Source organism: Emydura macquarii, unplaced genomic scaffold (assembly GCF_026122565.2).
Source record: "Emydura macquarii macquarii isolate MOO-44397 ecotype Brisbane River unplaced genomic scaffold, CSIRO-AGI_Emac_v2 contig_2924, whole genome shotgun sequence".
NCBI classification, from domain to species: domain Eukaryota; kingdom Metazoa; phylum Chordata; order Testudines; family Chelidae; genus Emydura; species Emydura macquarii.
The window spans coordinates 2,848,991-2,874,976 of record NW_027133061.1 but is presented as its reverse complement, the minus strand read 5'-3'; the positions used below and the strand labels follow the sequence as shown (position 1 = coordinate 2,874,976).

At 39.7% G+C, this 25,986-nt stretch overlaps 1 protein-coding gene across 2 annotated transcripts; it reads left to right on the top strand.

The window, feature by feature from the left end:
* The first annotated feature begins 8,509 nt into the window (after window positions 1–8,509).
* On the top strand, window positions 8,510–25,740 carry ANP32E (acidic nuclear phosphoprotein 32 family member E). Of its 2 annotated transcripts, none has more exons than XM_067569717.1 (7): window positions 8,510–8,753; window positions 12,177–12,326; window positions 13,641–13,763; window positions 15,241–15,406; window positions 17,003–17,157; window positions 19,585–19,639; window positions 22,238–25,740. In XM_067569717.1, the coding sequence occupies exons 1-7, from the start codon at window positions 8,700–8,702 to the stop codon at window positions 22,303–22,305; spliced, it is 771 nt and encodes a 256-aa protein (XP_067425818.1). In that variant the 5' UTR covers window positions 8,510–8,699; the 3' UTR covers window positions 22,306–25,740. The 2 variants fall into 2 exon arrangements, with proteins under 2 accessions (XP_067425818.1, XP_067425817.1); XM_067569716.1 differs by having other exon boundaries at window positions 8,565–8,753; window positions 22,241–25,740.
* Window positions 25,741–25,986: the final 246 nt, after the last annotated feature.

The following is a 25,986-nucleotide window of genomic DNA, read 5'->3' as shown; positions in this document are numbered from 1 at the left end:
TACTTTGAATGAGATCTGACATTTAGACATTAAATAAAGTCAGGGCCCGCATAGAATCCTGCCCTACATCATTCAGTATTGTTTTTATTGTCCATGAAGATAATAAAGCTGAACAGCATGTCTGCAACTAACTTAGAAGAGGCTAACATAGTTACTTTAAATAAAAAACAAAGCAAACTGTTAATATAAAGACATATATCCCAGCAACTAACTTAGAAGAGGCTAACATAGTTACTTTAAATAAAAACCAAAGCAAACTGTTAATATAAAGACATATATCCCAGCGGATGGGTTTTTGTGCAGCAGATTTGAGCAACACATGTTCCCGATGCCAGGGTTCTATCATTTTCTGTGGCCTAACATAATCTACCACTTACAAATAATAGCCAGTAAGTTACCAGTGGTGACACTGGCATATGTGTTTCTCCTTACACAAATACCCTCTGTGTTCCCTTCATTACTTTAACACTGGCTTTGTCTCTGCCTCTCCATACAATCTCAAACCTGTTGGTGTAAGATTCTTCGCCTCCACATCCTCCTGCTATCTTCCTGCCTCATCACATTGCCATCTCATTTAAAATCTTATCTGAAAACATCTTTTTTGTCTTGCCTCCTTTTCCCTCATGTATCATCTGTTGCCCAGATCTTTTGGAAAAAGGTACATAGATGTTTACATGAGGTAGAGAGGAACATCCTAAAAATACATGTTTTCTCTATACATGTCCCCACTACGCCTTTCTCCATGGTTTTGCTCCCCTCCACACCACTGTCTGGTATGGAGGAACACGGGTCCTTAAATTGTACTATATTGCAGCTAGATGCTTAATTATGTGCTTATCTGTATTAATTTCATTAAGACCTAGAAGTGTAATTTGTTGCGTTCAGGTATCTGGCACACAGTAATGTTAACAAGTTTTATTTTTGAAAATTACCTCACAGGGTCCTAGCGGTTTATACATCAACAAAAAAAGGAAGAAACATTTGTTGATAAGAAAATTTAGTATAATCATATTATTAGTAAATAAAATAGTATGACTGGCCTAAAACAGTGGTTCTCAACCCACAGCCCCATCGGCACACAGCTGCGGCCCAGGTGACATCCTCAGGTCCATACAGGTAGTATACATATTGTGTGTATGTGGCCCACATAACACAAAGAGAGCTGCAAATGCAGCCCGCAATGGTAAGCAGGGTGAGATCCACTGGTCTAAAACATCTACTTACAAGGCTGCCCAATCAAAAATTATTCAACAATTTGTGCTGCTAATATAGTACCTGCTGATTAGCATAAAAGATCCCGTGGTTTGCTAAAAGTACAGCCAGGCTTAAGCCTCTTCTTCAATCTTGCAACACACACACACTACACTGAGCTACAACTCTCTTGCACCACCTCCTGTCACCATCCGAGGAAGGCACCGATGCCTGTCATTGGACAGTTAACAAGGTCTGCTAATGCTTAGGCCAGATGGCCTCTTGCGTTACATCCTGTCTGTGACACTTTATTCTCAGCCAGTACTTAATACCGCAAGTCCAATCCACAAAGCTTCGATCAGGAATGAAAACAAAAGAACAAATTTTTCTGTTGTGGGATCTTTGGTCTAATGCTTTATACTAATCATTTACTAACTTACTGAATTCAACAGAGGTGATTTTTGACATTTTAAAAGCTTATGTCAGAGGTCCTCAAACTCTGGGGCACACCCCCCTACAGGGGTGCAGAGGAACATTTTTGGGGGGAGGCATAGCGAGGCCCAGGGCCAGCACTCACAGGGGGCGGGGAGGAAGGGCCACCCAGCCCCCCTCGGCCCTGGCCCTAACCACAGGTCCCCGACCATGGCCCGACTCCCAGGCGCAGCAACAGGCCCCAGGTTCCCAGCCCCAGGTGGGGGGGAGGAGAGGACAGGAACAGGAGTAAGGGGGGACGCGGGGCAAAAAGTTTGGGGACCAGTGCCGTTACTTTGAAAAGACAAACTTTTCCCCTAGAGATCCAAAGTTATTTAAAAGTCACATTTTGGGTGGAAATAGACAGATTAGGAGGCTTGTATAGGCTACAGAACCTTAAACTTCCAGGCTGCTAGCTTGAATCCAGAGATGATCAAAATGTATTAGCTGATGGGGCCAACATAAAATAGGTCTATGCTCTGTTTCCCAGTGAATAAAGGGCAATGCTGTCAAAAGTGTGTAAGTGACTTAGAAACCTAGGTTCCTTTTTCAAAAGTGATGTAGGCACATAGGAATCCACATCCCACGGAAACGCAAATGAGAGCATTAGACTTTGGACTCCACTTCAAAGGCTAGTATAAGGAGAAGTGGCTCTGCATAATCTGCTGCAGCATGGGTTGGCAGAGGTGTGAAATGGCCTGTTCATTGCAATAGGATGTTTCCATATGGATTAGAAAACCCCATAAATATGCATAAAACCTGCCACAATAGCTCTGAGGGATATGAACTGACCTATTCATCCCCATGGATGATTTCCTCTCCTCTAACTCAAGATCTACCCCAGCCACTCTTGTGGAATACTAATTTAAATATTAAAATCAGCTCCTTATTGGAATACTGTACCGGAGAAACCTCTTGACCAAAATACTGCAAATTTCCAGCAAGAGGTATACATACTCCTGTCCCTTTAGTGACATAACAGTTTTTAAGATAACCTCCCTTTGATTATTAAAATCATCTCCTTATTTGGGAGTGGAGGGACTGATATCTGAGGAACTCCTTTACCAAGTGCTCCAACTTGCACTCTAACTCTATTCCTGGCCCTAATGTAGCACAGTAACACCATGGTGGGTTGGCCGTGCAAAAATAGATACAGTTGCACCAGGATTTCCATTTTAACCGAGGTAAAAAAAAAAAAGATCTACAAATATTCTGTCTCTTGGGATGTGGTCCCCATCAAGTATGGGTTGTAATTGTTTTACGATACTCCGTATGGGTTCCGGTTCTCAGACTTGTCATCTTGGCTAAAGTCACACTGAAGACACAACTTCCACCCTGAATATTAAAAATACTGCTTCCCAAAGGGGCAGTGGATGCAGACTATAGCTGAAATCAGTCCTGAGTGGATGCTACTGAGTTTACAGAATCGTAGAATTGTAGGACTGGAAGGGACCTTGAGAAGTCATCTAGTTCAGTCCCCTGCACTTATGGCAGGACCAAGCATTATCTAAACCAGCAGTTCTCAACTGGTGGTACGCGTACCACCAGTGGTACGCGGAGGACGGCTCGGTGGTACGCGAGGCAAACCTTGCCGCCGATTCCGCCGCCGAATCCCCCCCTGCCGCCACCGAAAAAGCTCGCCGCCGCCGAATTCTTTCCCCCTTCCTCCGCCGAGAAACCTTGCCGCCGCCGAATCTTTCCCCCCGCCGCTGCGGAAAAAGCTCTCTGCCGCCGAATTTCCCCCCGCTGCGAAACCCCCTTGCCGCCGGTTTCCCGCCATTTGCCGCCGGCGAGAAACCGCGCCGCCGCCGACCACTCCCCCCTTGCCGCCACCGAGAAAGCCCACTGCCGCCGAAAATCCCATCCTCTCTGCCGCCGAAAACTGTCAAACGGCGGCAAGGTTTCGGCGGAGGGCATCGATCCCTCCACGTAACCCCGCCAATTTACTGAGTTCTATTCGGGCCAGGTACAGTCAGGTGAAGCGGTACTTGACCTGACTGTACCTGACCCGAGTGGTACTCTGTAAAAAAAAGTTGAGAACCACTGATCTAAACCATCCCTGACAGGTGTTTGTCTAACCTGTTCTTAAAAATCTCCAGTGATGCAGATTCCACAGCCCCCCTAGGCAATTTATTCCAGCACTTACCTACCCTGACAGTTAGGAAGTTTTTCCTAATGTCCAACCTAAACCGCCCTTGCTTCAGTTTAAGGCCATTGCTTCTTGTCCTGTCCTCAGAGGTTAAGGAGAAAAAATTTTCTCCCTCCTCCTTGTAACCTTTTATGTACTTGAAAACTGTTGTCATGTCCCCCTCAGTCTTCTGTTCTCCATACTACAGGATGGAGGATCACGGCCACAGTTTCAGTTCCAAGTGTGTGCAAAAAAATTATAAGAACTGTAAAATGTTGATGTCATGTAACTTTTGGTGGTGTCCTTATCTCTAGAATTCCTTGCTCAAATTAGGAGCACGAACCCTACCCCAGATCTCTACGAGGCACAGCAATTTTCAAGACATCCAAGTAAGCATCTGGATTTTAGAGCTCTTAGAAATATTGGCTGTTAAACAGTAAACTAGTCTCATCCTTAACTATAGTTATGCTACCTCCCCACTATACTGTAGCAAACAACAAATATCTTTGCAGTTTGCTCCTAGAACAAATGTGAGAGACCATCATTTTTATTGCATTAACAAGTGACTTTTTATTCTCTTCAGAATGATAAAGAGTACTTTCTAATCCAAATGTGTTGCAGAGGTGGGAGAATATTCAGTATTTTTTGCCATAACATTTCTTAACCCCTTGCCAGACAGGGTGGATAAAAATCAATGATTTAAAAAAAAAAATTAAAAAATTGGGTTTTATTTAAATCTTTATTTTTATTTAAATTGTTTTTTTTTAAATCATTAATAAAATACTAAATTTCTCTCTCATTTAAAAAATAACAGTTACAATTAAATCTCATCACAAACATGCTAAGCCTATTCTTACAGTCTCACAAAAATGAATTAATGGCTCTAGTCTGCCCAGCCTAGCCACCAGCTCTTGCTTCTTGAAAGTACTGGGCTTTCAGTTTCTGTCTCAGATTCTGTTTCTCAGCCGACTAAACTCACATGTGCAAAGAAAGACACAGGCTGGATAGGACTGTTGTTGTTCTGTGCTTATGTGGTGGTGGAGCTGGGCCAAGCACGGCAGAGGAGTTAGTTAAGACACTATCTTAAAAACTGAGAGACAAAGGACAGAGGCAGAGTAGAAAGGAACAGTGGAGTGGACTGGAAAGAAAAAGGGAAGACATTATTCAGTACACACACAGCTTCCTATATTCCCCCACGCTTTTTCCACAGAAAAACTGCCATGATTTCTGGGTGTAAGAGGGACCTTATCTGGGAATATTTTGAAGAAATTCCTTCCCTGGATAAAAAAGGAAAACGTGTCAAGTGTAAGCAGTGCAAGAAGGAGATGCAGGGCCTAGTTGCAAGAATGAAACATCATAAAGAAAACTGCTTATTGGGAGAAAATTATGTGGATGAAGATGTGGATATGCCTGGAGAACAATGTGAATCAACTGGTTAGTAACTTAAATAATTCACTTTGCAATGCATCATTCTTCAAGACTCTATGCCTTTTAGTGTAAATGTGATTTAACAAGTAAATTCCTACACTGTTTGCTATGTTGGATGTTGCTAGAAAAATATGTTTAGCTTAGCTAATCCTTATGGCTTGTTTAATTAGTTAACTAGGTTTAGAATCTATCACCCAAGTATATGGTACAGTGTATTAGTATATTAGTATATTAGTGTAACTTCTTTATTTTATACTATATACACAAGTCCTTGAACAGAGATGGTCAAACAGCATGCAGGCAATCCCCTCTTTCAGGAATTTCAGCCCAAACACCAATACCCATTTCTGAGGAAGCAACTCCGCCTCAAAAATTAACCCTAGTTAGAGAGATTAAGGCAGAGAGCAAACTCCCTTGCTGCTAGCCTTAGCTCTCCCAAAGGAACACCATCACAAAATTAACAATGCAACATTTCTTCAAAGACTGAACAATATCTTTATGCTAAGTAAAAGAACTTGTAAGACTATATGTAACTGGGCCACCTGGTGTCTCCCACCATGACACTTAGAGTAAAGGTGCTGTAGAAGAAGTCATATGCTCCCAGTCAGAAATTAAAATGCCACTTTTAGCTCTTCTGTATCTGAGAAATCTCAGGATTTGTCTGCATTTAATATGCTGCAGTGGCACCGATGCAGAAATAGTGCTTCAATGAAGGCGCTACCTATGTCAGTACTCCACCTTCCAGAGAAGCCCTCTCGTCGACGTAGTGCTGTCTACACTGGGAGTTAGGTCGGTATAACTGCATCACTCAGTGGTGTGGATTTTCCACATCTCTGAGTGACATAGTTATACCGACATAAGTTGCTAGTGTAGACCAAACCTCAGTCATAATGAGACATACAGATCTTGACCTTATAAACCCACAGATGAAATCCTGCCTCCATTGAAGTCAATGCCAAAAACTCCCATTGACTTCTGTGGGGCCATGCTTTCACCCCCATTGCTCATCTTGTGTGAGAGTTTGTGGGGTTCTTGCAGTAAGGGTGTTAACGAGGCTCTGGTCTTGTCTTTTGCAGCACAGATGAGTATTTTAGTATGAAACTTCTTAGGAGAAAAACAAATCTCTATGTAAAATCTGAAATTCTGCTAAAAAAACAAGTACAGAACATTCCTGCTACCAATATGAGACTATAAAACAGGAAGAAAGTAAAGAACTAGCAACATGGAAACTAAAAAAAAACTGACTTTAAAACGTAATCTTTATAAAATCACCATTTTTATCCACTCTGGTCTAAATAGTGAACCCAGCTTTGTCTGTTGGGTAGTCACATCCCTCCCTTGCCCCATGAGCTTTGGCGAAGCCAATTTTCACAAACAGAACCTCAGTGAGCAAATATTTGTGTTCTTAGTCAATTATTATAATGTCCAGTTTTGGACTATTCACAACATCACCTTCACACAGGCCTGTAACCAGGTGACATACTGGACTCTTGCCTTTTCTCTAGAACCTCATATCAGGACAAGTCCAAATCTTGCTGCCTTTTCCTCAGTACTTTTTCTAAGACATAGTTGTCTCTCTGCATCCACACTGCTAAAACCTTTTTCCAGGCACTCACCATCTCTTCTTCACAGTTACTATAACTCCCTCATCTCTGGCCTTCTTGACAAGTCCGTTCAAATTACTGCTGCTCAGTTAATCCTTCTTGACCATATTATCCCTTCCCCCCTCTTACATCTAATACAGGTTCTAGACCTTATCTTTAAGGCCCTTCACAATTAAGGACGTCCCTACTAATCTGCTCTTGTATCTTTACGACTGCCCCTCATCAACAGTGCCTGCCTTCACTGCCTATTTTTAATCACAAGAAACTTTGTGCTTTTTTACAGGGCACCCCTATTTTATGGAGCACTCACCGCAAATTACTCCATAAAGTCACAGCTCTCATCCTCCTTCAAATACATCTAAGATCCATTTGTACCATAGTGCCTCTGGGTACCTGCCAGCTGATAACAAACAGGTATTTGGGCAGTAGGGATTTCTGGCATTTATCTTCATATAGTTAAATCTTTTCATTTAATTTTAAAAATATGACTCAAAATTGACCTTCTAGTATGCATATTACCATTATTTGTATTGTGGTAGTGCCCAAAACACCCCATCAGTATCTGGGCCTTGTGTTCTTTATTTAGGCAATGGAGTATGGAGAAGATGGGGCTGTGAGCAAAAGTTTGGCTATATCTAGCAGGATATAGTTTTTTGCAGAGCTTCTGGACTGGTATGTGTCATTACTGGCCAGCTATTTTTTCTGGAGAGGGATGGGGGTTGGTACAATAGGAGCAGCAGAATCCAGATGTTGGACCTGGGAATTTGTGGCAGTTACACCAAGCTGCATTGGGGTCTGGATTTCTATTTAAATATAAAATTGTATTTACATTTATTCTTTATTTAGGCAGTGAAACCTAGGTACTTAAGGCTCAAAACCCCAACAGGATCCAACTTTTAAGCAGAGCCCCAAACTTGGCAATTTGTTTTTGCTATTGCACTAGCACGTATCAGGAACAAGGTATCACAGGTGCATTGGGAACAGCTAAATCTCTTTTTTATTTAGGCAGCAAAATTTAAAGGATTGGGGTAAAAAACTGTCAAGATGAAGCTTTTTATGGTATTCTTGCATCAGGACCCTTTAACTAAAGTAAGTGTAATATAACTTATTCTATTTAACCTATGGAGTTTGCAGAGCCGCCCCGCACAAAATGTGTAGACTCTGGGTACAGGAATGCATTAGTCTGGATTTGGGGAACACAAAAGGAGAGCTAACTGGTCTCCATTTAGCCAATGGAGTTTGTGCACTGGGCCAGAAACCAGTTTGTACCCGGGCCTGGATATTTAATGCAACGTTACCTTACAAGTTTCGTGCATATCATTCTGTGCCACACGACCATGCTACAGTGTAGTGTGCAAGGCCGCGCCACACACACCCATACGTCAGTTCAGTTTCTGCACACCCCCGCCGCCCTACACTAGTCAGGACTCCACCCAGCAGGGAAGCCCCCTGCCCTTGCCCTGCGGACCACATGGGCTAGGCGCGCGCCAAGCGCACAAAGAAAGGAAAGGCGCCGCGTGCGGGTGGGGCGGGGCTCGGAAGAGACGCCCTTTGACGGGCGTCCGGCAGAGCCAATCCCGTCGCCCCGGCGTGGAGCCCTTCTGGGCCAATGGGTGGCGGGGAGGCGACGCTTCCGCGGAGGCGGGGCGTCCGGGAGGGGGCCCCGTGCGCCGTGTCATGGAGGCTCAGTGCGCGAGCGGCCATTGAGGAGGCAGGAGCTGCGTGTGTGTAGCGTGCCAGGGGAGGGGGTGCGGTGGGGTGGCTGCTGGCGGAGTTCGAGCCCCAACTCCGCCTGCCTCGCTGCCTCCATTTGCAGCGGCGTCGGCCCGGCGGCGCGTCCCTCCCTCGCGGCGCGGGGGCCTCAGGGAGGGGGGGAGATGGAGATGAAGAAGCGCATCACGCTGGAGTTGAGGAATCGGGCCCCGGAGAAGGTGAGAGGACGTGACCCCCTCCCCCCATCGCTGAACAGCTGATACCTCGCCCGGGTCCGGGCTGGGGGCAGTCGCCACGTGGGGCCGGGCGCCTCTTGCGCTCCGAGGCCGCCGTGCTCCCGCCCGCCCGTCCGTCCCTCCTTCCGCCTCACGCTTCGAAAGGTTCCCCGGGGGGGGGCGGCTTGTGCAGCCGCGTAATCCCCTGGCGGCTCCGCCGCGCTGCATCCCCGCAGCCCTCGCCGTCTCCCCCTCGCCGGTGGCCGGGCGTCCCTCTCCAGCTCAGCCGGCGCGGCCCTGCTGGACAAGTGGGGGCAGCCCGTGCGTCGGACGGGCCCCCCTGCCCTGCCGATGGGCCCCCCTGCCCTGCCGATGGGCCCGGGCTGAGAGGGTTCCTCGGGGTGACCCGAGAGCAGAAATTAACTCGTGTCGTGTCCCGTCCCCCCCTTCTTGGCGCTGAGGGCCTGGGTCACCCCCCTTTGGAGGACCCTCTTCTTAGTTTTGCCAGGCTCGTTCTTGATGGAGTTCAAGGGTGTTTCCCCTGTTCGGGGTCCAGGCTGGATTTGGAGTGAAAAGAGAACTTCTCTCCCCTCCTTTCCGGGCTAACTTAACTCTCTGTGCATGGGCAAATCTGGGTCACCCACCATGCTTCCCCAGCTGGAGGGTTGGGGTGGGTTTTTTTTTTCTTTCTTTCTTTCTTTTTAGGATCCCTCGAGCTGGAGCAGAGGAATACATGGCCCTCCTTAACTTTTGTGACCCCTCCTCTGGTTGCCATCGCTGGCGTGATTTGCCTTATTTATTTTTAACTTCTATCTAGTACTGGATATTGTAAACAGGTCACACTTGCACCGAATCCATTTTAGACCTGGCTGGGTACATGGTTTTGATTTCCTGCCGTGCATTTTCCAGTGATCTGAGAAAGGCAGGCGACGTTTATAAAACATCTTTGTAAAATGCTTTTCCCCCCCCCCTTCTTTCTCTGCTGATATTTGCTGCTGTTTATTTTGCACTAGATCATTTTTTACTCTCTTCTTTCTCCTTACCCCCCTCCTTCCCTGAGTTTTCAGCTCTGCCCAGAGAGCGCATGATGGGGTAATGGCACCCTCCTCTCTTTTCCTTGAAATCGTACTGCTTATAACCGGCCTTCCTAATGGCTAAAGGCAGATAAGGCGATTGCTGTTGGGTCCCGTTCAGTCATCAGAGACCAGATAGGCTTCTCGTTTGTACCTCCACCCACCAAGCAATGAGGGTTGATGTTGCGAGGTCATGTACAACAGGGTTGGCTTCGCTATGCCCGCCATGCGGCTAGTCGTCAGGTACTAGGAGCTGTAGTTCCTACGCTAACTCCGTGCTGGGAGTGGGGAGGTGTACACACAGTCACAGCCCGGCAGTGCTACAGAGAATGCCATCCCCTGCTGCTCGAACTTAACTTCAAAACAAAAGTCTGGTGGAAATGGAAGCAGCTAATAGTGGAACTTTTTGTTTCTTTTATAGGGAAGCAGGATGAAAGTCCTGAAGTGCGTTGCCACGTGCGGATTGCATGTTAAATATTTTTCTTAGCGTTTTGTTTCCTCTTCAGGCAGATACAAGCAAGTCTGGTTATGATGAACCTCTTTTTAAATTGGGGAGCCCCATGTGTGTGCTTATATTTTAAGATTCAATTATATGTAGACAAGTATGCTCCTATAGATTGCCTGTTGGGACTTAAAAAAACAAACGTATTTAACAGAAGTTTAAGGCAACCATTTTCAGGCGTTCACTCTAATTGATAGATATTTTGTTTTCTGTCTTGGGAAAGATTCTGGTTCACTCTACTTTACTGGGGGTGAGATGAGGTGGTTCAATTAATCTCCTGTAGTAATTTCATTGACTGCTGTGCTAGCTGCATGGAGAGCAGACTGATCAACGTGCAGCATTCGCTTCCCTGCTGTTGAATTCAGCCAACAAATGACTTGTGGCTGTAGCAGATGCTTTTGCATTTAGGTCAGTAAGAATGCTATTGACCAGTACATCTAGGTGTCCCCAGCAGTAAAGTCCAGATTTCTTGATATCAGAAAGTGGTGTTACTTAGCCCCAGGCTGCAAGATTGACCTGACTTACAGTGAATCTAGGAAAAGTGCATAAAAACCATTTGTTGAATAAACAGTACATAATTTGATGATCATTTCAGATATTTTAAAAGCCTAAATGCATTTAGATGAGCATAAACATTTAACATAAGAGACTGGAGTAGCCCCAACAGACTAGTTAGGGTTTTTATAAAAGATTAGCTTGTTTTTGTTTTCGAAGAAAAATCCTCTACAAACTTTATTTAAAACAATGTTGAGGCTCCAACTCAAATTGACAAAAGTAAGAGCAAAGCCATGATATTTCTATTGTCTCCTCTCGTAATGGTGTGAAATAAGGCTCTAAATTTTGTGTCTGTTTGTCTATTATCCACCAAAATAACCAAGAAGTTGCCAGTCAACAAGTGATGTTCTTTAGAACCACACTTATTTCAAAGCTGAACATCCTGATATTGGATTGCATCCTTTTTTCTTGCAACTAGGATGTTTAAAATGTCAGAGGTTTGTGGAAAAATGTAGTGCCTCTTTATAACCTATGAGAGGAGTATATAAAACAGCAGATGGTATAAAGAAAGTCAATTAGGTGATCCTATATACCCCCTCTCATAATACAAGACATTCTGTGAAATAGAGTAACACTTTTAAAACACACAGAAGGAAATTCTTTAACATAATCCACAATTAACCCATGGAACTCACTGCCACCAGGTATTGAGGCAAAGAGCTTTAGTAGGATTTGCAAAAGGATTAGGTTCTTTTGAATATCCACAGTTAGATTGGTAGAATTTAAAAAAAAATTGGGGATATAAAACCCTCTTGCTTCTGGGTATAAGTTGACCACTTAATTGATGGGTTTAAGGAAGAAACTTCCTTCATTGGCATATTATTCCTTAATTGTCCAGTGTGCATGGGGTTCCTTGCAATCTTCCTCTGATGCATCAGGTACTGCCCTATATCTGAAACAGGGTAATTGATTTGATGGTCCATTGATCTGATCTCGTTTGGCAATTCCATGTTTCTAGTCATATAAAAGCCCACATGTATCATTGTGGTTCTGTTATTGTGTTATCCACAGCCATATATTTCTGACCATTAACATGCTAAAGTTTGCCTCTTACTTATTTTCCTTTTTATGACCATGCTTCAAACTCTACTGCTGCAAGTATAGGTATACTGTACTTTTTTAATAGGTTGGTGTTGTTAATTGGGGTGATGCGGCCTCTGTAACTTCAGTTTTTGCCTAAATTAAAAAGAAAACATGTCTTAATTGTTTAACTCGTCAAGCTGCTGGTTTAGATCAAATGCAGTGTGCTTAATGGTCTTCATTAAACTGAAAAGTGACTTTGTATTCTGTTTGAAGGTGACAGAGTTGGTGCTTGATAACTGTCGATCTAGCAATGGTGAAATTGAAGGCCTGAATGAGTCATTTAAAGAACTAGAGTTTCTCAGTATGGCCAATGTAGAACTGACATCACTGGCCAGACTCCCCACCTTAAGTAAGCTCCGAAAGGTATGTACTTTTAGACTACAACAGTCAGTTCTCTTTTGCTGGTGTTATACCCTTTTTTATGTAAAAGTCATTGGATAACACATCTTGTACACTTCCAGTATTCACAATCATATTTGTGTCACACTGAAATGTCTTACTAGAATGTTTGCAGGGCTGTGAAGTGATGACAATCTAAACTTTTCAAGAGTTAACATTGGTGTGGATACTTTTAAATTATGTTCAAATTATTCATGTCCAAAAACTCTTGGAACAATAAGTGGCTTATCTATTTAACACTAGAAATGAGGGTCTGGTATATCCTTCTTATGTTAGTAGCATTTTCATTGATGCTGTGGCTTTTAATCAATGATTTATTAACAGAATACACCCATCATTGATTACTTAATGATTACCTGTTCTCTTCATTCCTTCTGAAGCACCTGGCCACTGCTGAAAGACAGGATACTGGGCTAGATGGACCATTAGTCTGACCCAATATGGCTGTTTTTATGTTCTTATAATATTTATAGGTCATTAATGTGTGTACTCTGTCATGTACATCATTAACTTAAAGATCAGATCTCAAAAAATCCTGAGTTTAATTGCTTCTAATTAGAAATTATCTTTTGTAATTTCTGTAAACTTCAAAGTAATTTTTCAAACAGAGTTTGACAATTCAAGTACTGATTAACACATGTAACTAGCACTGGTTAATGTCTGGGAGAGTGATCAAGAGTACAATATTACTTTTTCAGTTAGGTAAAAGATATTTCATGCAGTTGAATGGAAAGAGAGAAAGGAGCTGGGGATGATGTATTAGGTGAAAACCAGCTCCAGTGGATGAAACACTGGCTGTATTGGAGTAACTGAGAGTTTTGCCCATGACTAGTGGAACCAGGATTTCAACCATTATGCCCAAGTTAAATCTGTACAAGGATTTAATGTCAGATTTCACTTCCTGCTTAAAAGGCTCCAATCCAGAAAACACTTAAGCACATGATAAACTAACTGTGCTAAGCATGTGAATAGTCCAGTTGTAGTCAGTGGGACTACTCAGGCTTAAAGTGAAGCACATACTTAAGTGTTTGCAGGATGGGGACCCAAATATGAAATTGTTTACAATGTGCCTGGTCCACATAATTCCTTAAAGTGCTGTGGAAATAAGTAATACGCATTCAGTATAGGTTCCTTTATGTAAGTAGTCTGAGGTTTTTATGGGCTATGCAGGAAGTCAAGTGGTCTTGTGATTCATTTATTGTTACAATAAAATACAGGTTCTTAATTTCTGTAGCAATAAAACCAACCATCTAATTATCCAATTTTTTTGTGTGATAGTTGGAATTGAGTGACAACATCATTTCAGGAGGCCTGGAAGTCCTGGCAGAAAAATGTCCGAATCTCACATACCTAAATCTAAGCGGCAACAAAATCAAAGATCTTAGCACTGTGGAAGCCCTGGTAAGCATAAAATAGGGGTTTTTATAAGCATTGTAAGCCATTGTTAAATCTCTAAATTAAAAAAAAAGTAGTATCACAGTGAAAAAAGGAGAGCATAATATTATAATTGAACACAATAGTATCGGTTGTAAGTGGATGACACTAGGAAGGCATTACAAGTACAATGGATAATGCAATAAATGGAGTTTAAACTAATGTTACATAGGAGATCAATAAAATATAAACTAGGTGTTTATCCCTATTTATAGATTCAACAAAACTGAAAGGCATCCAGTGAGCAAAATATTGTTTACTTTTTCCATACTTCAGTTTTTTTGCCAGTTCAAGTAATACTTGTGTGTTTTGTCTTTCTAGATTTATCAATATCCCAATCAGTCCTGTATTGAATAACTCTGCTGTAATAAATTCATCATCCCATAGTTCAGTCAAGACAATACTTGAAAATTTACTATAGGAAGCTATTCTGTGTTAGCAGGGTCATGGACCAGATCAGAGGTTGTCAAACTGTGGTGGATAGTCCATGTAGAGCTGGCTAGCTAAGTATTGCTGAGCTCCTTGGCTTTCAGTTGCTAAAATGCACTGAAAGAAGCTAAAAATGCTATAATTACTTGCCTAGTAACTTTTCTGTGTAAGCAATTATAGTTGCCCCACGAATGTTAAGTGACTTTGAAGTATCCATGAGACTATCTTTTAAGAGAGGTTCTGTAGTATGGAAAAAGTTTGGGAGTCACCTGTACTAGATTTTTTGCGCTTATCTGTACAGTCTGTTAGTGTGCACCTTGGATTGCAGCACACCAGCTGGTGTTTGGACTCTTCCATGGCACACTAAATGTTCTGTAGTGCGCTTTGATGTAATGACCCCTGTAACTGCAGGATTTAAGCAACTCTTCGGTATCTAAAAAACAGGAAGGAAAAAAAAAAAAAGCTTTCTTCCTTCCAAGCTTATCGGAGAAATAGCTTGATTAGGTCCTATGAATTTGCTTGTGTGTGTAAGTAGTTTGTGTATATGTAGAAACTGAGGGTAAGCTAAGTTGAAGAAATAAATCTTGTGGTCAGTTCTGTGGTCATTCTTATCTCTTGAGGTATAAGTTCCACAGTCTAGGTCCAGTTCCTATCTGAGTTCTGCCCTCACAAGGTACTTCCCATTGGCTGATAGTTTCACTCTTCTGGTGGAATATACCTGTTGTGAAAAGTCATAGATACAGAGGGACAGGTGATATCTCAGTGACCTTATGGGGGGCTTCCTTAATTATCAGAACAGAGACTTTGTACTGAACTCTGCATATAAAAGAGGGTCAGTGCAAAGAGTGAAGAGCCAAGGTGGTGAGTACAAAATAAATTGTGTAGCTGAGTACTGTCTGTTATATATAGGCTATGACTTGCAACTTGATAAATGACCGTACAGTAGTTCAAGGCACCAAGTAGTTGTGTGTTAACTGGAAGAAAAAGATGAGAATTCTTAATTCTTCATTTTCAGCAAAATCTTAAAAACTTGAAGAGTCTCGACTTGTTCAACTGTGAGATCACAAACCTGGAGGATTACAGAGAAAGTGTTTTTGAGCTGCTTCACCAAATCACATACCTAGATGGATTTGATCAGGAAGATAACGAGGCACCTGACTCCGAAGAGGAGGAAGATGAGGGTAATTTTTCTAAATGTGGTATAGCTAGTAACAAAAATTATACTTTAAGCTATCAATATCTAAAGTTGGAACTAGAGTGACTCTTGAACTGCAGTAGCACAATATCATAAGCTGCATTTTTTGCAGTAGAGATCTGTAGCATTCACTCAATATTCAAATAATGTTTATGATGAGTTATACAGTAATAGGAAGAACTGCATTCAGGACATAGTCAAGAATGTTTAGCAATTCTTGTTAAAGGAGAGAGACTTGCACTTGAGTAAAGATATAATTACACTAAAAGTAATAAGACAGCCAGTGGCAATCCATTTTGTTAATGAAAGCTTTTTTGGGGAGGATTTTCTCACTTCATATCTGATCTATGTGGAAATCATAATTCTATTTCAGTAGTCATACTTTGTATTCGAAGTCAACAGACAGGAGGAGGTCTGTAGCAAAACTAGTACTGGAGACCCCTTGTGACCTCGCATCCACTTACCGTACCTCTAAAATAGGGATACCACCTTCTTCACTAATGAATTTGCCCTCAATAGCAAAGTTTGTTTGTAAATGGTTCTGAAATTAGAGAGAAGGCTCTGTAGAAGTGTAAAGTTATTACAATTTCTGCATTGATTTCATTGTAAAGATAGAAGGAAGCAAGCCTTTCTTTAAATATTGTTAGCTTTACTAGTTAGTAAACATGGTCAGAACAATTATGAAAGACATCTAAAATATTTGTTTCACATAGTGCTGTCCATGAGTGTCTCAGTGCTGCTATTGTGGTGGATTGTCCTATGGCTTTAAATTACGTCTCAGTCCTCACACTTAAATCTGAGTTGTGTTCTTTAAGAGAATTACACCAAAGAGAAACTAAGTCTGTCAAATGCTCCATTTTGAATGTGTAAACAATAGATACATAAACTTAATAGTATTTGAAAATCTCTTAATGGGCAGCAACCTGAAATTTAGTAAATTCAAAAAAAGTAGTTTCAGATACTAAACCTTTCCCTAAATTCCCTCTGCCAGCCTTTGCAGTTCACGCTTATATTTACCTATCTTTAAAACGTCTTCCCTGTATGAAAAACCCTATACAAAACTGCCTATATGAGAGAAAGTGGCTATGTGCTACTGCAAATGTACAAAATAAAATCAGATCTCTTCTCTGATCTTTGTCATTCTAACTAGAGGTGTTTCCTGGGACTAATAGGAGATACAATTCAGTCAAGTGTGTTGGGTTAAACTGGCTGTCCTTTTAAATTTTAGGCCTTGATCTACAAGGGACTCCATGCAGCAAAAACCACTCAATCCCCTTTCCTTCTGACTTCACTGAGGCTCCCTGCAGGCTTAGAGGTCTGCACATGCACAGTCGCTTATAGGATCAAGGTTTTGCCCCTATCACCTTGGTATCTAATTACTTGTTTAGTGATGTGTTTATACATTTATAGTCGTCATATATTTTAAGTTTCTTTTCACCAGGATGCTGTCTGTTTTTTAAAACTTTTGGAAAAGACCTCGTAACTAACTTCTCTTAAATTTTTGGGAAGCGTGTAAGATGATTTTATGAACAAATTGTCAAGTTTTAAGCAAGGATATATGGAACTATTTACTGTCTTGCAGAAGGAGATGAGGATGATGATGAAGATGAGGATGAAGCTGGTCCACCAGGAGAGTATGAAGAGGATGAGGATGAAGATGATGGTGGTTCAGATTTGGGGGAGGGTGAAGAAGAAGAGGAAGTGGGCCTGTCATATCTGATGAAAGAGGAGATTCAGGTAAATTTTATACTTCAGTTACTCAATCCAAGAAATTTTAATTTCACAAACTCTGTTTCTAGGATTTACAATTTTCATGAGGCTATGTGACTAAACACAGATGCATTACATTAATTTATAGAAACTGATTCTGATATATCTAGTATTGTATGTAAAGCTACAGACTATTTTAAATTTTGATTATAAAGTTCTTTCTCCAAAGGACTTAGCTCAGCATAAGTGTTGCCTATCAACTAAATATCTCTCTGCATTTCACTTCAGGATATGACTCTTATTTTTCTAAACTTCCATCCCACCACCTAAAATGAAATCTTTCTGCATTTTCTGTAAGCTAGACAAAACAAGACTCCCCCCAGAATGCTGAAATTGTACACTACTACCAACTAAACTGTCAGAATCTTTTTTTGGAGTAAAGTAGATAACTAATTTTATAGACAAAGCGAAGAAAATATTCTTTTTCTCGACTAGGTAATCTAGAATAGCAACAATTGTCAATACTACTTTATCTAAGTAACATTAAAATTAAACAAGGCGGGGAAAAATCAAGCTTTTTGTAACTACTACTGCCTTAGGGGTCTTTTATCCCCTTGGATCACCAGTAACTCCTCTCAGAACTTAATTTTTTTTTATGCTAGGTGTGCAGCACCTTAATTCAAGGATCTCAGATCTTTACAAACATTAATTATCACAAGCTTATTGAAAAAAGCAGATAAGTGTCTCCATTTTAGTTGTGTGAACTGAGCCTAGGAAAAAGTGACATGACCTAATCATGGCTACATGAATCAGTGGCAGTTAGAAATAAAACACAGGAGTCTTGACTCTTAGTCCTTCTCTCTAACAGCTAGACATCTACACTTTCTCTGTACAGAAAACAGGATATTTATTTTTGTTTCTGTGTGGCAGCAGTTCTTGCACTCATAAGACCTTCTGTATCACATTTAGAACCAAAAGTATTTGGAATACCACCTTCATAACTTTTCAGTGCAGCTATAACAGATTCTTATTTTAATACTATTCTTCAAACCAACCTGCATTCCATTTGACTGCTGTGCGTGTACTGCTAGTGGTACATACACCACAGTTTGAGAACCACTGATCTTTATGGTCATTTTATTGATCATAATGAAATGTTTATAGTACTTTGTATAGTCTTACAGAATATGTGTAACCTTTTATCAGAGCACTGAGATTTTTGAGGAGGTGATGGCTGAAAGACCCTACATGAAGTCTGAACTAAATTTGATTTGAGAAGTTGAGAAAGAACCTTTGGGGAAATTCCTCTGAGAATGGACAAACAAGGGTTTGGAAGAAGAATAGAAATTCTTCAGTGTTAAAATCTTCAGTGTTTGTGGAGCTTCTCTGTACAGCTGCTGTTGGGAGACAAGGAATTACAGAATGCATAAAAAGGGCTTTAGAGGAGTTGGAAACCATGGTAGCACAACAGAGGTAGATAGTGAGGATGCTTCTTATTTGCTACTGATAAGGTGGCCTATATTGAGCATGCAATTCAGAAAGTCCAAGTCTGTTAGATTTTTATCGTATTTTGGAAAGTGTAAATGAGGGCTAGAATCAGCCAAATTATACCATTTAAACCAGACCTTGAAATAAGCAGCCTAATTCAAAACTTCCCTTAAATTCAGCAAGAATTTGTCTCAAATTCTTTTTGTGTTTAAAGACAAAATTCTAGATGACATTTTAACTGTAATGCCTTCAAATTTTTACCAGATGGTGTAATAAATGAATGCGTTATAACATCTAATGTACCAGTTACTGTTTTAGCAAATAAGGCTCTAGTTTGTCATCAATTCTGGCTGTACTGCAGAGATCTCACAACATTGTGAGAGCTTGTTTGGGCTTTATAGCAACAAGTTGGTCCAATTTAAGACAACGTACCAACTGCAAACCCGAAAGAGCAATTTGCTTCTCATTGTTTAGAAACAACTGACATTTACTGTATTTTTTTCTTTATTGACATTAGTTGCAAAAAGTTATATCTGTTCTTAGTTCATCTACTCTTGCTGCCATGGTTTCTACACATTTTCACAATCCTTTATTTCTGTGACCTTTTGATAACCGCTTGTTGTTTGTTATACTGTCTTGCTCTTCCTTAATGTGTCATTTTGTAAGTTCCTGGTGGCATCACAAAGGACTGATAAGTGGGAAGTAACAGGAAAAAACTCAGACTACAAGCCAAATTCTGGTTGTCTATATCTCTGCAACCCAGTTAAGTGCAATATAGAGAAGAATTTGGCCTCCTTTCTTCATACAACTGTCTAGTAATAAACTGAGAGAGAGTAAATACAGTATATGATCACTAAACGGAGTAAGTGCTTTTTTTCAAGTTTTTTATAAAGTAAAGTCTGCTTAAACTAACCTTAGGTGTACTGCACTTTTTAAAAATCTAATTAAATATTGGATATTGTGAAGGATGAAGAAGATGATGATGACTATGTTGAAGAAAGAGGTGATGAGGAAGAAGAAGGTAAGTTTCACTAATTGTGAAAATAGCATGTTTCAGAACCCTTCTGAATTACTTGGTTCTTTCAACTTCTGTAATTTAGCAGGTTGAGACTAGCAGTCCATTGGTATAGATTGTGTCTAAGTAGTCTATTTGAAGGTATGTAAACACAGGGAAAGAAGGTAGGTATCCTGATATGGGCTTACAAAAGATTTCAAAAGTTAGGCATTTAGTTAAACAGCCATGCATTACTTCATATGCTCTCTTTTCTCCCTTAACCAATATACCTTCACATTTAATTTTTGAGTAAAAGTGAAAAAAACAACTTTCTAAGCATTTTTATAGAAACATTTTAATGTCCTAAAGTGAATACGGGGAAAGTTGCCAAGTGGAGGAGCTATAGAAATCTTAACTTCCTAAGGTGGGGATGTTGCATGAACTTTGTAAACTTCATTTAGCACAAATTTAAAAGATCTTCGTTGTTAATGCATCAGAAGTGTCTGAATTCCCTGGTCAGGGCCTACATTCTCGGGACTTCGTCCATCCCCCCACAATGGCATCTATATAAAGTATTTTAAGGGGGTGTCATTTAAGAAAAAACAAAATCCAATGTCCTGTTTAGAGGCTGTATGCTTAAACTCATTAGTTGGATTTTTTTCACATCTAGTCTTTTTTTCAGTAGCTTCTTAGAGTTTAAATTAAATCCCATACATTACTGTTTTATGTAGTTTCTATAAATATAGACAGGCTTGGCAATAGATGTCTGAGAGAAAGGAGTTCTGTATGACTTCATCTTGAGACCTAGGAACTTGAGGATATTAACAAGCAAAGTGACCAGCTGCCTGATAACAAACAAAGATAAAGGAAATTCATCCTTCTCGGAGAATATATTGGTACTAAATGCATTGCTAGTATTGAGGAAAAGTGGCTTGTCATACATAGTGTTAGAAGGAATGAACTTAAGCTCTGTCTCTTGAGATTATTAAGAATTCTCTTTTCATGATACGAGTGGGATACTTCTATATATTCATGCGTACAATAAGTATGAAAAGAATCAACAAGAGAAATTGGGTAAGCCTTAAATATAATAAGAAAAGGTTACAAACAAACTGCCAGTCAAAAGACAAATAGACAAAAGTGGTGGCAAAAAAGGAAATGTTAAAAGAACTTTGGGTTGTACCCTTCCATCCCTGTAGGGTGTCTGTTTAGATTTCAAGATCTTTAGGGCTGGAGCCAGTCATTTTATGTTTATGAAATGCCTACCATGTTTTTGGATGCTAGATTAATAATTGTTCTGTTGTTAATAATAGGATTATACTACTACCACTGAATATGTAGTAAACATGTACATACTGTGATGGGTTGGGTGAGTTATTTATATGGGTCTACTCATTTTCAGTAAGGACTGGCCAGTTTTAGAGAGATTTACAGGGTGAAAAGTTTGAGTTCTTGTTTAGCCCTTTGAAACTAATTTAGACAAACCTTAAAATTCCTGATTGCATTGGTAGCTTTTTATTCTAAACACTTGGTTTAACTGGATACGTCTTTGGAGATTTGTGATCTGGTTTTAAAATCACCAATACTGAACTATGCAGTGTTGTTGTAGTCATGTTGTACCCAGGGTATTAGAGAAAGATGGGTGGGGTGATAACTTTTATTGGACCAACTTCTGAGAGTTGGTGAGAGAGACAAGCTTTCGAGCTTACACAGAACCCTTCAAGTCTGAGAAATGTTCTCAGTTTATTTGTTTAGTATAACTAGTTAATGCACATTTCAAGGGGCCATTCAAGGTGAAGTCGCCCGTTAACACCTTGAATGGTTCCTTGAAATATGCATTAACTACTTACACTAAACAATCTGTTCCACCTTGTATTTAGCTGTGACACTACATTTCCCAGACTTGAAGAATAGCTCTGTGTAAGCTCGAAAGCTTGTCTTTCTCACCAACAGAAGTTGGTCCAATAAAAGACATTGCCTCACTTATCTTGTCTCTCCAATATTGAACTAGTAATACTATTTTTTTCAGTCTGTCAAAAGTAGCACCTGTACTTTTTGAAACAGTAAAGCAGTCAGTCAGGATGTTTAAATGGCCAGAAAATGTTTTTTGCCTGAGAATGTCAAATCTTAAGTTTTTTAAATTGCATTTCATGATTTGGCCACAAGAGTGCATAGTAGGCCAATTGGATTAATTATCGCCACATTTTCTGTATGAACTGTTGAAAATTAAGAAAGGAAGGTTAGTAAAACCAAAATCATGTTAAATGTGTCCTTTTTCCATTTTAAATTTCTATAGAATCTAGTTTACTTTATATATAATTTATAGTGCAGACATGAAAGGATCCAGATGTCTGACAGATTGAAGAATAACTTGTTTACGATATGAAATGTAATATGTTCAGTTTTAGTATTCAACTTAATATGGCTCACCTGAGTTACTCAGAATAAATAAGAAACTGGTAGTTTCAAAAATATCAACAGCACAAAGATGTATAGTAATGAATGCATTCAAGAAATAAGATAATTTGAAGTAGTCCACTAGATGTATAGGTAAGTGCACAACACATTAAATTGTTGGTGTTTAAATTTAGTGTAATCATATATATGCAAACTTCTTTTCCTCAGCAGAGGGCGTCCAAGGGGAGAAGAGGAAACGAGATCCTGAAGATGAGGGCGAGGAAGAGGATGATTAAGTCACTATAGAAACAAATAGGACCAGACTCTTTAAGTTACAGAATACGCAATAGTGATCATGCAGATCTGTATGTCTCCATGTACCATAGATGTCCTTACAGAAGATAACATGTTAACTTTTTATAGGAAAAGTGTGGTTTTACTATTTTTTCCCTTTTTATCATTCCAAATAAGATGTAATAGCCTGGTAGTGAACATATGTAGAAAACAACTTTCAGCCCTATAATCACTGAACCCATTGTCAAGTTTTCCCCTAGAATTTTATTTGGACTTCTTTTGTTATATACAAGCTTGCTGTGTTTGTCATTATTAGTCCACAATTAAAAAAGACAGATTTTTACATGGGTTTAGTATGGTGAATTTCATTCAAGATTTTAAAGTGATATATAAACTGAAATCAAAGATGCTGTAATGTGATAAAGTCAACACTCTATTTCAAATGAAAAGTTGGTTATATCCATTTGAGCTGACCACAGGTCCTACTTGGAATCAACTTGATTATTCTCACTTTTTTTTTTAAGTGACCTGTGAATGATTTAGAGAAGGAAAAAAAAAGCTTATGCCCTCTTTAGCTATTTTATTACTTATGAAGAAGGCCCACACAGGTTTAAGGCTTACTTTTCCCTGTTAATTCTGAATATTGACTGTGTGCTTGGAAGGACTTGCTGGATATGTTTGAGGATGTGTGTTGTTAGCTCTCATGCTTTAAATGAAATGGTGGAGATGTGGAATTCTTAACAAAGGCTTTCTTTCTCCAAAATGTTTAGTCATTGACGTTAAATAGGTATTTAAAAAAAAACTAAAAAACAATCCAAAGTTTTTAACAGTCCCTTTCCCTCTGAGGCCTTGTCTACACTAGCACTTATGCCGGCAAAGGTTTTGTCACTCAGGGGTGTGAAAAAACACACCCCGAGTGACATAAGTTTTACCAGCATAGGTGTTTGTGTTAGCTGTGTTATGTCGGCGGGAGAGCGTCTCCGGCCAACATAATGCTGTCCACGCAAACGCTTATGCCAGCAAAACTTGTCACTCGGGGGTGTTTTTTCCACACCCCTGAGTGACAAAAGTTTTGCCAGGATAAGGGCTAGTGTAGACAAGGCTTTACATGCTCAACTTTCATTCACTTGGCTCTTATGTTGTCATTGCATTAGGTCCCCAACTATCATAGACTAGAGGTGAAACAGGACCTGAATTTCTAATGTAAAAATAAGCGGGTATCTCTATCAAACACACTTCTTAATTTAAAAAAGTAGCCTTTAAGGCCTTTATAAACTATAAAAAAGCAACAAAAAGGAGTGTGAGCTCAATTCTCTCATCTTTGCAGGTCACTTTTTAAACTTTTGTATCTGGTTGCAGCTAAATCATTCAAGTTCCTTTTCATCAGTAAATAGTTCTTGGCTTTCTATCTTGGAAAGCTACGGGAACTCATTCTACTTCACATAGCTGATTGCAAATGCAGGAGATGTGCAGGCCTGTCTTTTCTCTGGTAGATTACTTGTGATCAGCAGATGTTAATAAATTCTGCCCTGATGGACTCTCTCACTTCCCATTTGAGCCAATGCAAAATAGAAATTCAGACACACAGCACTCCTCTTTCACATTCGTAATTTGGATTTCAAACAAGGCATCTCAATGCAACACTAACTTACATTGTTTCAAATAGATACTCAACCAAATATCACACAGCTTTATTCAAGAGACTCTATTTTTTTATTATATATCTTTCTTGGCTGACAGTAACTACATTTTAAACTGGGGAAGATACCAGGGGTATTTCCTGGACCTGTATAGTGGAGTCACCCATATATCAGAGTTACCTGTAAATATTTAATAAGGCATTTCACATGCTGGCAGACTTTAAGGCTGCGTCTATACTATGAGTTAAGGGTGTGATTTCCAGCTAGCATACATACGCTTGCGCTAGCTCTCATTGAGGTAGCATGAGTATAAATAGTATATAGTTGCAGTAGCATGGGCAGCAGCAGCATGGTGTAGCTGTGCTGAGTATATACCCATAGGGTTCAGGTGGGTTTGTACTCCGCACTGCTAAACCGTATTGTCGTTGCCCATGCTATCGTGGCTAAACTACTGAGAATCACACTCCTAGCTTGTATAAACGCAGCCTAAATGTGACATATGATTCTTGAATCAAGTTAAGACAAACCGCATGGCCAAGGAGGTCCACAAAGCCCAATTTCTTGTTTTTTTTCCCACCTGAATTAGAGCCTTAAATCATAGTTTGTGTGGTTGTAAAGCATAGCCAACTTTTAGAGGCATTTGAATGGAATGTTTGAGGCAGTTGGCAAAAGATTTGGAAATAAATTGATTAAATGGGTTAAAATTTTAAATGGATATCTGTAAAGACATTAGAAAAGTACTTAATGAAACAACATTTGCAACCACAATCTAAGTTCCCATGTTTGTTATATGAATATTAAATGAATTAGAATCTTAGGTTAAGTGCACACCCCTTCTTTTGTCATGGAGGCTCTGTGTTCAAAGCAGTTGCTTTGTATTCATCTTTACTATCTCAAAGTTTTTTCCCTATATGTTTGTCTTTGAATGTTAACTTTTTTTAGTCTCGGCAAATGATAAAACCTTCCTATTTACAAATATGTACTTTAAAATATCTCTCAATATGAAGGTTATACTTGACTGTCATACTGAGGCATATATAAATTGTACTTAAATACAGAGTTAAACTGAAATTAAATTATTTTAAGAGATTTTTGATGGAAATTACTAAAGTTACCAACAGTCTTGTTTCAATCAACAGGTCTGCCTTAAAATATCCAATGCTACAAAGGTTAAAGTATTTAATTATCTTTGGAGTGGTCAGCAGATCCTTCCATAAAACATGCAGGCTTACATTTTTTAAAACAGTTCACAATGTAATGCATCAGCTGCTGCTTACAGAAGTCTGAGCCTCACATACAGCTCTGACTTTCTAAGTAACTTTGTCTTTTTTCCACAGTTACCATTTAAATATAGTTCCACATTTGCCAGCCAGCTTGACATGTAACCAAGATAGTACAGCTTTTTTTAAAAAATAAAGGTAACACATAGAGCCTCCAGATAACTTTTGAAATTTTTTTGCTTGGTGGGTGGTCTTTTTCATGCAAATATGTAAGGGTGGGTTTTATATTTTGTAGAGGTTTTGTCCTATTTTAATGCTCTTTGTATGGCAGTATGTATATAGTGTGTTCAGTTCCTTATCAAACCCTTTCCTTAAAAACTTTGAAGTAATTGATTTTGTGCAACTGTGTTTTGAATAAAGCCATGACAGTGTTAAATAAAAAAAAAAAATCTGCAGCACTCTTCTGATAATTTTTATTTGTAACAATGTGTTTCTTCCCCGTGTGCTGTAAATTTTAAATTAAAATTTTTCAAACTGAATTATTTCAAATAAATTGAAATTTTATTGTTGTATTGGATTAATGTTCTAATATATAGCTTCCAGTCTATATCTGCATTTTTTGTTTGTATCAGTGTGGAATAAGCAGCACTTGCTATTTCCAAGTACAGTTCTCAGTTAATGGAAACTTACACTGTTTTTTATACCGCCAGTTACCTGTTCTTGTAAAGTTCTTATAACTGTAATAGCACTTCCCTCAAGTTCTAAAATATATTAAAGTGTTGTTCATAGGTCTGTGGGATTGTTATGGAGGGGGGAGAAAACA

Bases quoted from the DNA above. Each gene is read 5' to 3' on its own strand.
- ANP32E (XM_067569717.1), top strand. From the start codon at position 8,700: ATGGAGATGAAGAAGCGCATCACGCTGGAGTTGAGGAATCGGGCCCCG. The intron at 15,407-17,002 runs GTAATTTTTCTA...ACTGTCTTGCAG, and splicing joins CGAAGAGGAGGAAGATGAGG to AAGGAGATGAGGATGATGAT. The intron at 19,640-22,237 runs GTAAGTTTCACT...TCTTTTCCTCAG, and splicing joins AGGTGATGAGGAAGAAGAAG to CAGAGGGCGTCCAAGGGGAG.